Raw genomic sequence first — 13,310 nt, forward strand, 5'->3', positions numbered from 1 at the left:
TTTCTACTTGTCAGCATGGAACATTTATGGGGACTTACAGTATAGAAATCATCAGTAGAGTGGCTGCCCAAGCCCATCATGGCACTATCTGCAGAATCCAGAAACCTCATCAGATTCCAGTCTACCATATACACCCATATACACTCTTTTCCTCTATGGTAAAAGCTTCAGGTGCCAGCCACAGACAATCTCTCTCTCTCTTCGGGTGTAGGTAGACTCCAGAGATAGAAAATACCCTCCACAGTGGGCTACTCGGCCATCTCTCTTCTCCAAAAGGTCTACGAGGTACAGCTACCACAAGTTGTTGCCCCACCATGGCTGGGACAAGTAAAACTGGTGTTTTCTGTGGGTCTGCCCAACCCCAACTACGTTCTAGGAGTTGAGGTTACAACGTTGAACAGGAGATAATATCATTCCTTACAAAGTTCATCAAGACCCCCAAAGAGGCCAGAAAGCATCAACAATCCAGTCAGGTAAGAATTTAAAAAGTAGCTACTGTGCTGAGCTTTAGCAGAAAGCCAAGTAAGGTTCTAAGCCCTCTATATTCATTGGCTCCCCAGAGCTGGAAAAGAATTGCTGTTATTATGTCCATTTATAGACAAGGAAACTTCTGCCTAAAAGAGTCTCCTGGTGGGTACATGGTTAATCTACCAGTCAAACGCAGGTCTCAAGAAGTCCAAAGGCTGAGTTTACCAAATACCACACTGCCATCAAGAAGCTGTAAGTGAGGAAGTGCAGGATCACAGAAGATGAAGCCTGACTGCCTGGGAATATTTACATAAAGTAAATGACATTTGCCCTGCTTCTCAGAAGAAAAGAGCTAGACCAGATGACAAGGACAAGAAAATTTCATAGAATGGACACCATGTACAAACTTTGTCAGGAAGAAGAAATCTTTCTTCATGAGGGCCATCCAAAATTATCCATACAGGCAGAAGAGCAGCAGACAACCAATAAATACATTACACATTTCTCATATTCCATATGATTTTTGCAGGTCTTTCTAACCAGTGGGCCAGAAGTGCCCCGCTCCTGTGATGCACATAGTAATATGACAGGAAGTTTCATATTTCAACATAGACTGAAACATCAGGGGCACAGGAGATGATGAAAAGGTAGGGGTCTGAAAAGACAGACAGGTTGGCTGATCATAAATCTTGATTCCACGTAGGGGAACTTGGAGTAAATCCTGAAGTCAATTTGGAGCCACTGAAAGCATTTTCAAGATCAGCAGTGACATAATGGTACAGTGAGTCAGTAGGGAGAGAGAAATGCTAAGCAGGGTTTAAATACCAGTCAAAGGGGGCTTCTTGGAAGATGATAATGATCAAATAGAGAGATAAGGAAGTGAGATGGGAAGGAAAGAAATAAAGCACTTGGAGGAAGGGAAAGGTGTACTGAGAAAGAAAAATGCAAATTAACCTCTGTGTATCAGGTCTGAAAGATTGCAATTGCTCTTGCTGAGATAAGAAAGACATCCAGGGAGGAGCTTGTCTTCATTTTGTTTGAGTGATGCACTATGACACATGAGGTATCCAGGCCACCAAAGAAATGAAGTCCAGGCTCTGCTGAGAGGAACATCAAAGTAGTTCTAGGATTTCCCAAGAAGAAGAGAAAGCTGGTGGGCCTCATGAGGCCCCACAATAGGCCCACCCTTGGTCACTATGTTACCACATAATGAACTGCTCTTCTCAGTTTTGGAGTCTAGGGAGTGTGGCTCATTAAGGTTTGGACTGTGTTAGTACTAAACTTCCCATAATTGCATAGTTCGCCTGACTCTCTGTCATTAGCTCTCTGCTTCTCTGAGCTCCACCCTATTGGATTTGCTGACTGACCCCAACATAAAAAAAGTCTAATTAAACAGTGCAGCTTGAACTATGTGGCAGGGGCTCTTGTTGTCCCTGCCCTGCCCAACTCCTAGGAATTCAACTGTCCCCAGCCTTGAACTTGGAGCTGCCATCTTACTAAGCATGAGATCTGTCCTTTGCAAGTACAGACAGCAGATATTATTACTCACACAGAGGAGGAGGGGAATTGAAAATTGAGGTCAAGATTGATGGAATGGCAATGAATCACAGTCCCTTCATGCTGGACCATCACCAAGAAGATCCTATAGGATCTCTGGCTAAGGAGCTAGGAGCACCAGGACAGGACTAGGGTTTGCTTACCCATTCTCCATGGTGATCTAGGACAGAAACCTGTTGTTAGAAAAGTGACCCTGTACCTGAAGAAGAAGGAGAGGATTCCACAGTGATGGGGGCCTCCAGAATGCAGCCAGGTTCCAGCAGAAGCCTGCTCTCCAAGTTTCCCTGCTTAGTTACCCTCCTGTGGAGACTTTCCTAGAGATCTGGAATGAGATGGTCAATCCTTCAGATCCAGGCATTCTGGAATCTGGCAGACTGTAAACACGAATCCAGGGGTAACCACAATTATCTCTGCACTCTAAACTAAGGGCTGGCTTTTATTTGTTTGAACTAGAATTATCCAGGGTGGAGTTGGAAAAGGGGAAAGGAGTAACACAGTCTCTTTACAAGGAATCACAGTGTACAATGGACTGCTCTGAAGTCAGAGGGAATTAATTGCCCACATCAAAAGGGAAAGATTACCAATCTTTGTGTACCTAACCCCTCTCCACTTCAGCTCTCCTGATGGTTTATGGTCAGTGATTGGCCATTTTAGAGATGTAGAAACTGAGGCTTAGTATCATTGCAGAGCTTGTCCAATATCTCACTGGGAATAAGAAGAAGAAAGCTAAAACTGATTGAGTGCTTAAGACATTCGGAGTCCAATGCTAAGTCCTTAGTTCAATCTTAATTGTTCAGTGACCCCCCTCAAAACAGTCCTAAGAAGGTAGTTGCAAATGGCTAGATTAAGAGACTTGACCAACATCACACAGTGGATAATAGAAACAAAAATCCAGGTGCTGTGTAATGAAAAGCATTTTAGTTTACTTCTCTGTTTTGTTTTCATATTTTGCTTTTGGGAAACACAGTCTTTCTACATAGGACAGGCTAGCCTCCAATTTACAATTCTCCTATCTCACCCTCCTGGTGCTGGGATTACAAGTATGAACAACCGTGGAGCTCCAGAGTCTTGTCCTTAACTATTATGCTCAATGTTTGGTCTTCAGAAGTTCCATTGATATTCAAACCCTCAAATCAAAGTTGGAGCTATTTCTACTATGGGGCATATTACCGCCTCTGTGAATCTTGTGATTGTTTAAAGTTCAGGTATGTCTAGTAAATTCTCAAAGCCTTGCCTTGTTTTCTGTCCAACAAAGAATGCACATTGCTAAACTCAGGGCAGAATTGCTGAACCTAGTGTCATCATCACAGATCGCTGATGAATTTGCAGCAAATCTATTGCCAGAGCAGGGAAACCAATGAGACGTGTGACAATGACATGAGGAAAGTGAACTCTCTGGGGACTTAGGAAGGACTTCCTATCCCCTTGCTAGCCTTGCTCTGCCTCTTCCCTTGCCTGTTGGGTTGCCGCCTTCATTCTTCAAAGCCTGCCTCTGGAGAAGGATCACTATGGATGACCCTTAAAATGCCAAAGGAAATGCTTTTCTCAGCTCGGTGGAATCGGCCTGGCCCCCAGGTAGTGGTACTAGTTCCTCATTCCCAGCTTCTGCTGGTGATCAGGCATCCAGCACCTCTTCCCGATAAACTCTACAATTGACAGTTTGTAGAAATCTATACCCACTATGGTTTGGGTTGATTTTCATTGAAATTCTGGAATAAGGATTTCTCTACTACTTTATTGCCATCTTCCATGTGAAATACACTTTGTGTAAAACAATGCTGTGCTGTACCCAAAACACTGAGAGATGGCCTTTCCATTTTAACATACAACTCGAATGGGTCAGGCAATAGTCTAAGTGCTGAGATACTGATATACAATGGAGGTGCTGAGATACTATTTCCATATAGGAGAGACCTTTCACTGACAATTGACAAATTCCTTCCACCTATAGTAGCTCACTCAATAAATATTTACAGAGTAATAATTCAGTGAAGAAGTAAATGTGGCTCACTGTGCTACTCATGGTACTCCCTAGCTTCCAGTGAGTATGACAGGAACACAGAAACAGGGCATTCTCAGCCCACACCAAGGAGCCTCAGAAAACTTGTAAGCCTGATTTTTAAAGGATGGCTTCAATTTTAGAAGAGGACACTTTCACATGGAAGAAGCACCACGCGCAGGAAAGTGGAGACAGGGAATCAGGAACGGAAGAAATAGTATCCAGAGTGAGTAGAGGTGAAGTTGAAATTGGCAAAGTCAAATCCTGAAGCAATGCGGGTTCCATGGACTTATCTGCACGGTACTTCATCAAATCAGGACCCCCATCCTAGAGCACTTCTAACTGTACCACAGGGCATCCATAAGACCTAAACAGGCTCACACCAGAGGGTAGGACTCCAAAATTCATACAGCTTATACTATTGTACAAGTGATAGAACAAGCATTAGACAGGTTTTGTGCATCCCACAATAAGGAATGAGAAGACCTTCTTCTAGGCAATGGGGTTGCTTTCTCAGAACCACAGCATTCAAGTAGGATATTTTTGTTCAGCAAGGGGGCAAGACCATCCAAAACTCATTCACAGACTCCCAGAATGCTCGTTAGAATAGTAATTGGGGACTCTGATTCACCTCCTCTCCCTCAAATGATAAAATTGAAACTCAGAGAGGGAGAAGGGTTGGCCAAGGATGCATTGCAGGTTGGAAGATGGCTAGCCTTTGATTTCTAATCCATGCTCCCCACTGTATTATGCTCTCCCACAAAAGACATGATGAAACTTCATACTTCCTTTTATTCCCCCAATGAACTTAAAGGCAAAGACCAGAAATATTTCTGATTTACTCCTCTTTTCAAGGACAAAATGTTTCTCCAACTATTACTCCTTCAAGCTATTAAATGTTTGGTACCCATTCAAGATAAATCTTAATCAAAATAAATTTCTGGCTTACCTTTTCTCTCTAAACGGAAGTTTTCTGTCAGAAAGTATAGGGAAGGGACAGCTTTCTGGAGTTAAAAGAATATCTCAATAAAAGAAACAAAACTCCAAGCTATTTTAATCTTCCTTACTTCCCTGAGATTCCCTAGATCCTAGTCTTTATTCATCGAACATTTGTTAAACATTTATTCATTTAACAATCACATATTGAGCTCCTATAATGTGCATTATAATCACTGGAACACTGCTATGGATCGGATACAAATTCAGTCCTTGGGACATTATGGAATAGAGAAGATAACATATACAATTGAGTCAGTATGGACTGCCTGGGGCCTAGGTCAAAAGTAAAATCTCAGTCCAAAATAAATCTTACTTGAATGAATGAATGAATGAATGAAATTGTTTGTCTATTACAGAGCACTAGCTTCAGAAGATTCCTGGAGGATGAGTGAGAGAATGAGCCCAAGAAACAGCTCCAAGTAGGAGAAATCCATAAAGCAGGAACAGGGCCTGAAGGGTACTGTGACAGTTCCATCCTCTTCTCTGGGCCTCAGTTTTCCCACTTTAAAATTGAAGGGTTGATACAGGTGAGCTCTGAGGAATCTTCCAGCAGCAGCATTCCATGCCCCTACCGTCCCAGGTCTCAGCACAGTAGGGAAAATTAAATTCAACCTCTCTTCTTAAAAATAGCTATTGACTCATCAACTGCCTTCTCAAGGTCATACTCAGTTTGTGTGGATTTCTCCTGGGAAAGAGGAGAAGGGAAGGAGTATAATTCTAGCTTTGATTGGCCTGCATTTTGGCTTAAACAACAGAAAAATGGTCAATTATCCCATTGACAATTATAGTCTGAGCATTTCACCACAGACATAGAAAATGACCCAGCAGCAGAAAACCAGCCACAGACCAGGGGTGCACACATGTAAGTCATTATTGACTTGGAGACAGGCTCGCCGGCCATGGCCCCTAACTAGCTAAGGGAAGCTGGATGTCTCCCAGGCACGCCAGGAAACCCAGGAGGCCTCTCATCATACTGTACCACAGCACCCAGCTCTGGCTCATCTCAGCCTGGCTAAACAGAAATCATGTGACAGAGGGAGTAACTCACAGCACAAGGTCAGAGATTAAAGTCCCAAACTGTGTGCTTGCCACCAATCCAGATCTCCTCAGGCCAAGAAAGAAGTGACCCAGCTACAACGTGAGTTCCATGAAGATGAGACCCATTTCCAAACAGGTGGCCAGCATGTCCTCAAGCATACAATATCATTTAAGATGTGTGGCCTTGTACAGTACTTTTGGTGAGGCCTAAAGAATAAAAGAAGAAATGATTTGTCTGTGTAGTGCCCCTAGGAAAACGACAGGAAAGACAGAAAGCAGCTGGCCTCTATTCTTGGGCAACTCACTTCACTGTCCTCCAGGTACTTCTGATCATTCCTTGTATCAGAAGCACTTGTCACTCAACTTCTGGAACCTTCATTGGCTGATAGTCTGCAGATCTCAGGCCCTCCAGATATGGTCTCAAAGCTACTTTGCCTAGAGCCATGCCCTGCCAAGAGCTGTCCAACTATCAATAGATAAATGTGTTTATGTGAGTGAAGATCTACTCCTGAGTCTAGCCACATGGAGAAGAAATAGGGGTTCAAAGAACTGTGCTGTAGGGACACAGGAAGATGACAAAAATCATTCTTCACAGCTTAAAGTGGAAAGACTCAAGCTTGAAGGTAGTTGGGGGTTTGACTGGGAAAGTCTCCATTTGCATTTTATTAACATTGTGTGTTTATGTTGCTGCAGCACCAGCCCACTGGCTTCTAGAAAATGATTTTAACACCTTCCAATAACGGATGAAAGTGAGACCTAAAAGCTGTCAACATTTTGGCTGATGAATAACAACTCTGATTGCAAATTTCCCTGTGAGGTCAGCTGAGTTGTTGCTGGGCAATTCTCCTTCTTCCTGCTTCCACTTACTATCTCAAAGAGGTTCTCCAAATCACCACCCTAAATACTGAACTCCACTTCCAAGGCTGCTTCTCAGAGAATCGGCCCTGTGACTCTCTCATTTGCAAGGCAGAGATAATTATATACATGAGCCACAGTGAAGACTACATAAGTACTGTGTCTCCAAGTACCAACGTCACAGGAAGTGCTCGTGAGCATCAGCCAACTTTATCCTGGGGGATAGTAAAGGCCAGCCCTCTGGTAGTAGTAGAGGGTGTTTCTTCACAAGAGCAGGAACCCAGACAAGTAAATAAGACGATGTCCTAGCTTGACTGTGGGCAGGAGAAGAACTACAAAGGAGTGGGAGGCAAGGAGACCTGTAGAACTGGCCCTATGTGGACCCTTACTTCCAATTCACTCCCCCACAAACCTTCCCACAGAGATGGCTAAATCAAAGAACTGGGACCATCAGGGTCCTTCAAAACAATGAGGTGCCTGCACAGTGGTCAGCATGGACGACCCCATGCTTGGCCCCAGCCATCCCACCACCATACTCAGATCTCACAGGACAGTCAGTGCCCTAAACACAAGGATGGGTGCCCAGAGACAAAGCAGCATGTGAAGATCAACTAGAAACATGACAGCTACAGTCTCCTGCAGCCCTGTTTGCTCTCTCCAGTTCATCCTTGATCCCCCAGGGTAGTACTTAGACCTGAACTTAAAAAAAAAATTATTGTAAAAGTGATGTACAGAGGGGATTACAGTTATATAAGCCAGGTAATAAATATATTTCCTATGAAATGTGTCACCCCCTCCCTCATTCTCTCCCAGTTTTCTCCCTCCTGATGTCTATCCCCATCAAGTTGTATAATTTATTTCCAACGTCAGTATCTAGTGGGCTTCCCTGCTGAAACCCTTCCTCCCAACATGTCTGTGCTTCTGTCTTTACTGCTATTTTGTAGGTATGGCTGAGGAAAGGAAGAGCTGGACGCTCCAAAAAGCACTGAGGCCTTTCCTTTCTGGATACAATCGCTTACACAACTTTTAAATTGTTACCACAGCCACTGCAGTGTATAAGGCAATCCAGTTGCTCAAATAGGGTAAGTAGCATCATACATCTGGTAAAAAGCAGACCTGAAATTTGAATTCAAGTCAGATTTTAAGGCCTAGGTATTTTCAGCCATTTAGCCCCACTTAAAGATACTAGGCAAAGGGTTTTTTTTTATTGTTTTTACTGATAAAAACCATCTCAGGAAATTTATATATAATTGAAATTGAGAACCAGGTCTTACTATCTGTCATGGACCATGCCAGTTTAGCACAGTCCCTGGCCTACTCCCTGTCCTCCTCTGTTCCAAGAGAATGCACCTAGAATAGTCCTTTCTCTTTTTTTGCCAATCCTGAGCTTGAGCTCAGTGCTTGAGCACTGTCCTTGAACTTTCTCAAGGCTAGAACTCTACCACTTGAGTCTCAGCACCATTTCTGGTTTTTTTTTCTATGTATGTGGTACCAAGGGATCGAACCTGGGTCTTCATGCATGCTAGGCAAGCAGTCTAACACTGGGCCAAACTCCCGGCCCCTAGAATGGTCCTTTTTTAAAAAATTTAATTAAGGAATTCAAATACCAATGGTCTATCCTATGTGGTCTACCTAGGCTGCTTGATAAGATCCCATGTAAATGGATAGTATTTATTTTATATAATGACATGATGAATGGCATTGCAAATAAAATTTCATTTCAAATGGACACAACAGAAATAAGTGAATTACACAGCATTAATCATTTATGTGTGGACAATAACTGTTGTGTTATTCTCCCTTGAAAAGCTTCTGAAATATGGAACAAAGGAAAGAAGAGGGGGCTGCTACAGTCTGGTAATGAACTGTTCAACTTAACTTTTCTGTAAATTTGCTAACTTGTAAATACCTATTAGACAATTCTGAGAACATTATCTGTATACATGATTTAGAATGCATATAATGGACAGGTCAGTAGGCCCAGATCTTATACTTACCCAGCATTCTGATTAGACCTTATAGCTTAGTTTCCATAAGAAAGACAAACTCTTCCTTTCTCAGAAGCCCACTTGATCCACCAGAATTGGAAGACTGAGACATTTTATGTCTCATCTATCATGGACTGCAAACTTTTATGGTCAGCCAGAATCTCCTTGGAAGTTCTCCTTTCCAAGGTATTTGCTAGACAAGATAAATTAAACATTCTATCCTGCCTTTAAAGAATTATCATTTGAAAGCCAGGTACTATGGCTTATGTTTGTAATTCTAGATACCCAGAAAGGCTAAGTTTAAGAAGATCACAGTTCCAGGGTAGCCCAGTCAAAAATCTCATCCGTCTCAACCATAAAAGTCTGAGTGAGGTGGCACACATCCCTTATCCTAACTATTCAGGAAGTATAAGTAGGAGGACATAAACCAGAAGTATCCAGGGTAAAAAAAAATATTTGGAAAAAAATAACAAAGGCAAAAAGGACTAGGGCTTGGCTTAAATGCTTGAATGACTGCCTAGGAAATGGAAGGTCCTGAGTTAAAACCCCAGTACTGCCCTCCCTGCCAAATCATCTTTTAATTCCTTGGTATCATTTGCATGTCATTTAGTTTCCTTCTACCCTTAAAACTAACTTCCAAGAACATTGGAACTTGAAGAGGAAAAGTGATCAGGAGCTCCCAAGAGAGCCTACGATACTGCCAGGATCTAATCTTCATCCACCCCCTCTACTCAGAGCTCCAACCTTCCATCTGGAGAACAGGTTAGCAATAAGCAGTCCCTATGTGTGAGGCAGGTGGTTTGTACATATCATCCTATGGTCTCGTTACAGTCGTTCCTTGCTGAATTGCAGTTCACAGATTACAGCTTCACTGTATTGCATTTTCTTTTTTTAAAATTACATTAATAGTGAGTAATCCCTCACCTATCGCAGGAATTATATTCCAGAGATCCCTGAGGTAGGTGAAAATCTGTGAAGTAGCAATAAGTAAACTGAGGTTATAGCAAGGGATGACTATATAATCATCAACAGTTTGAATTATTCTCATTTCATACAAAAAAAGAAATTGAAGCCTCCAGTTACAGCTAGTAGCAGAGCCACGAATCAAACTGAGACAAAAATGGACTCCTGCCCACTATTCTAAACTGGTTCTTCATGCCTAGAATAGGCTGTGGTCTAAACAGCCCTAGACCCCACTGCCAGAACAAATGCCCATCTAGCTGTTCTGCCCAACTAGTGCCTGAGCAGGGCAAGGGCAGGCAGGCTGGCTCCACCCTCGTGCAGACAGTTCCACTTGTTCTCAGTTTAAAACATTAGGCTGGAAGTGTCTGCCTGTGATTACTTACTCTCTTGGTGATGCCACTGCTGAGATGACTAGAAAAGGGGCTTCTTGAAATGTTCTTAGGGAACCTAGTTCCCTAGGATCAGCTACATAAAATGATCCTGTCATGCAGCAGGCACTTGTTCTCAAGGTGTGACTCTGCATATGTAACTTCACAGAAGCCCTTTGTAGCAGGTGTTACCTTTAGCCCTGTTCTAGACAGGAGGACAAGAACTCAGGAGCTGGCATCAGCCACAGACATGAGATATAAGGGCATGTAACTCAGGAACTTGCACTCGTCACACAGCTAGGAGTAGAATGCTTGGAAGCCAGGCAGAGTCCAAAGCTGACCACTCCTGCTCCTCTCAGGAATGGTCACCACCAGCCAGAACAGGCCAAGGCAAGCCCTATCTGAGAAGGCACATCTGTCCTGACAGGCTCATCTCACATCATCCCTGAGTTTTACCCTAGGCACAATGTGTACAAAGACAATGGGTCCCACCCATGCTGTCCCCCTTTCTTTATCACATTCCTAACAGCGTGTTAAGTCCTCAGGAACATCCAGGAGCATAGGTCTCATTCCCAAACCTCTTTCTAAGTATAGCTTTGTGGGAACATACTGGTACATTCATATAACTTAAGCCCCCCTTCAGTAAAGTTGTAGCTAATAACTAATTTTTTTGAATCTAAATGCAAAGAAGCACACACCAAAAAAAAGAAAAAGTAAAAACAAGGCCAGATACATCATCTACATCGGTAATTCTTGCTACTCAGAAGGCAGAGATTGGGAGTATCACAGTACAAGGATAACCCTGGCAAAAGAAAGTTCATGAGACTCATCTCAGCCAATAAAGAAGATGGGTATAAATGAGTCTTAAATAGGAGGATTAGGGTCCAGGCCAGCCTAGGAATAAAAAGAAAAATTATCTAAAAGGGCTAAAGGTGGCTCTAGTGGTAGAACACCTACCTGGCAAATACAAGACCTGGAGTTCATACACCAATACCACAAAAAAAGTATGTAAACGAATGGAGTTAAGTTTATATGTCAACTCAGATGAGGGGTTAGGAACAGAATAAAGGCAAAACAGCAGTGATGTAGATAATGTATGAAACAACAATCTAACAAAGGTTACTTGGAAGAAACCCCACCCAAATGTCGCAGCCCAAACAGAGAAAATGGCCTGAGCATTCATCGTGCAAAGTTCTTCTCAGGATTAAGCCAGCTCAAAGTGACCCACTGTTTAGGTTTGCCCATGACAGTGAAGCTCTCAGGAAGGTTCAGAATCTTCATGTCAAATCAGGACAGTTTCTAACAACATGGATCTGGCACCTGGGCTTCCACCCTGGCTCTGGTCAGGCCTCTAGGACCCAGTGGGTCAGATCTGCATGTGGTTCTCCATGTGAACCTTCAGCTGTATGAAGCCATGTCTAGTAGCCTCAAGTCTCTCTCTTCTTTCTCCTGACATCCTCTGGGTGTTGCCTTCTGTTCACTATATAAGCTCCCTTCTCTCTCTCTGCCCACTCTGTCAAATTCAGAGCAATAAGTGCCACTTGGGTATCAGCTCTGTGCTCAATTCTCTGCCATCCTTGAGAACAGCTGTAGGACTTACCGTTGTCCTGGCAGGGGAGTGGGGTCCAGGTGGCGGCCTCCAGGCAATGCCATCATGTTGATCCCAATCTGCAGCAAGGCCTGCCCACAGCGGTCAGGACCCTGAAAGCACAAGGTAAGATGGGTCAATGAGGACCTTGAGAGAGAAGGTACATTGCTTTCGCTCTCAGATTTTGGCCAGAAGGAGCCAAGGCAGATGTGCAGGAAACGTCTCCAATGTTTTCCTTTTTGAACCAATGTATACTCTGCTGTCCTCACACAAATAAGGTAAGATAGATTTGACCTTTGTTCTAAATCCCTAACACTCTAACCCCTTGCAATCTCTCCCTTTCACTCCATTGCCAAATATTTACTTGCTCTGGTATGCACCAAATATTACGCTACACAGGCCAGCAAAGACCGCAAAGGATATACTAGATAGACATCAGCTAATGTTCATGGAGCATGTATTATTTGTCAGACACTGTTCTAAATGCTTTTTATAGTATTAACTTATTTAATATGATCATCACTCCTTATTTAATATGATCATACACATGACACCTGCAAAATTCAGTATGAAATGTATAACAAATACATAAATAAATGTACTAGTGATAGAGCACAAGGATTCAGATTTTATGATTAGAGAGCACCAAATACACATAATGAAAGCAATGAATGACCAAGATATTCCCAGCACTTGCTAACAAGCAGCTCAATCTCATTCCGTAGTGGCAACTCACAGCCCCAGCTGGAGTCTCGGAGTCAGCAGTTTTTATATACATACAACCCACAGAGGAGTTTTATAGCAAAGCTCCATCTTCCTTTTGATGCCCTTGCAGCCTCCCCACCCACTTCTCAGTCTAACTGACTAAGTTGAGCAGAGAGAGAAACCCTTCCAAAGCTACACAGCATGTCAGGAAGCCAAGAATTCATTCAAGACTATACCCTGTGTCCTCACTGATGGGCAAATAAGCTTAAACTTGAGAGTATAAGACATTGAAATCCTAACTGTCTGATTAGCATACAACCATAGGGAAATCACCATCTCTCTGTGAAAGTGTCTCCCTAAATTTTGTTTACCATACAGGAATTTCACAAGAATTAGACAACAGTACTCAAAGACATTTCTAAAACGGCATTTGCCTCCTTTTGGGAGGAATTGGGAAATATATTTTAGAGCAGAGCTGCTGTTCTGCTCAGTAGGAGAGGTAAAAAGGGATACAGGGAGAAATGAACAAGAAAGAGAAAAACCTTTCATTACTTTCTGGAAGACTTGATTTATTGAAAATGCCATCATGGATGCTTAGCCTTGCTCTTTAGAACAGTAAGCAGTATCTCCACCAGGAGCTGTTAGTTTATGACTGACTTAAAGCCTTGACTGTTTCATATTTAATTCAACACCTGTTGTAACAACAGTTCCATTTGAACAACTCTGTTCTGCTCCCACATCCTATTAAAGGCAGTCCTTGCTCACTCCCATTTGGCAAAAGA

The 13,310-nt window shown here is 42.8% G+C and overlaps 1 protein-coding gene across 2 annotated transcripts in view; it reads right to left on the reverse strand.

The window, feature by feature from the left end:
- The window catches only part of Insc (INSC spindle orientation adaptor protein), a 91,685-nt gene extending 79,675 nt beyond the window's left edge, over positions 1-12,010 (reverse strand). The window contains exon 1 of one of the 2 annotated variants that reach the window (XM_090348950.1): positions 11,836-12,010. In XM_090348950.1, coding sequence (XP_090205076.1) covers positions 11,836-11,891 — 56 coding nt within the window. In that variant the 5' untranslated portion in view covers positions 11,892-12,010. Of the gene's footprint in view, positions 1-2,224; positions 2,353-11,835 lie in introns of those variants that run through there. The other variant, XM_090348949.1, reaches the window with a different exon arrangement.
- Between the last annotated feature and the right edge of the window lie 1,300 nt (positions 12,011-13,310).

The sequence above is a fragment of the Megascapheus bottae genome, chromosome 16 (genome assembly GCF_031878675.1).
Source record: "Megascapheus bottae isolate mThoBot1 chromosome 16, mThoBot2.hap1, whole genome shotgun sequence".
Lineage (NCBI taxonomy): Eukaryota > Metazoa > Chordata > Mammalia > Rodentia > Geomyidae > Megascapheus > Megascapheus bottae.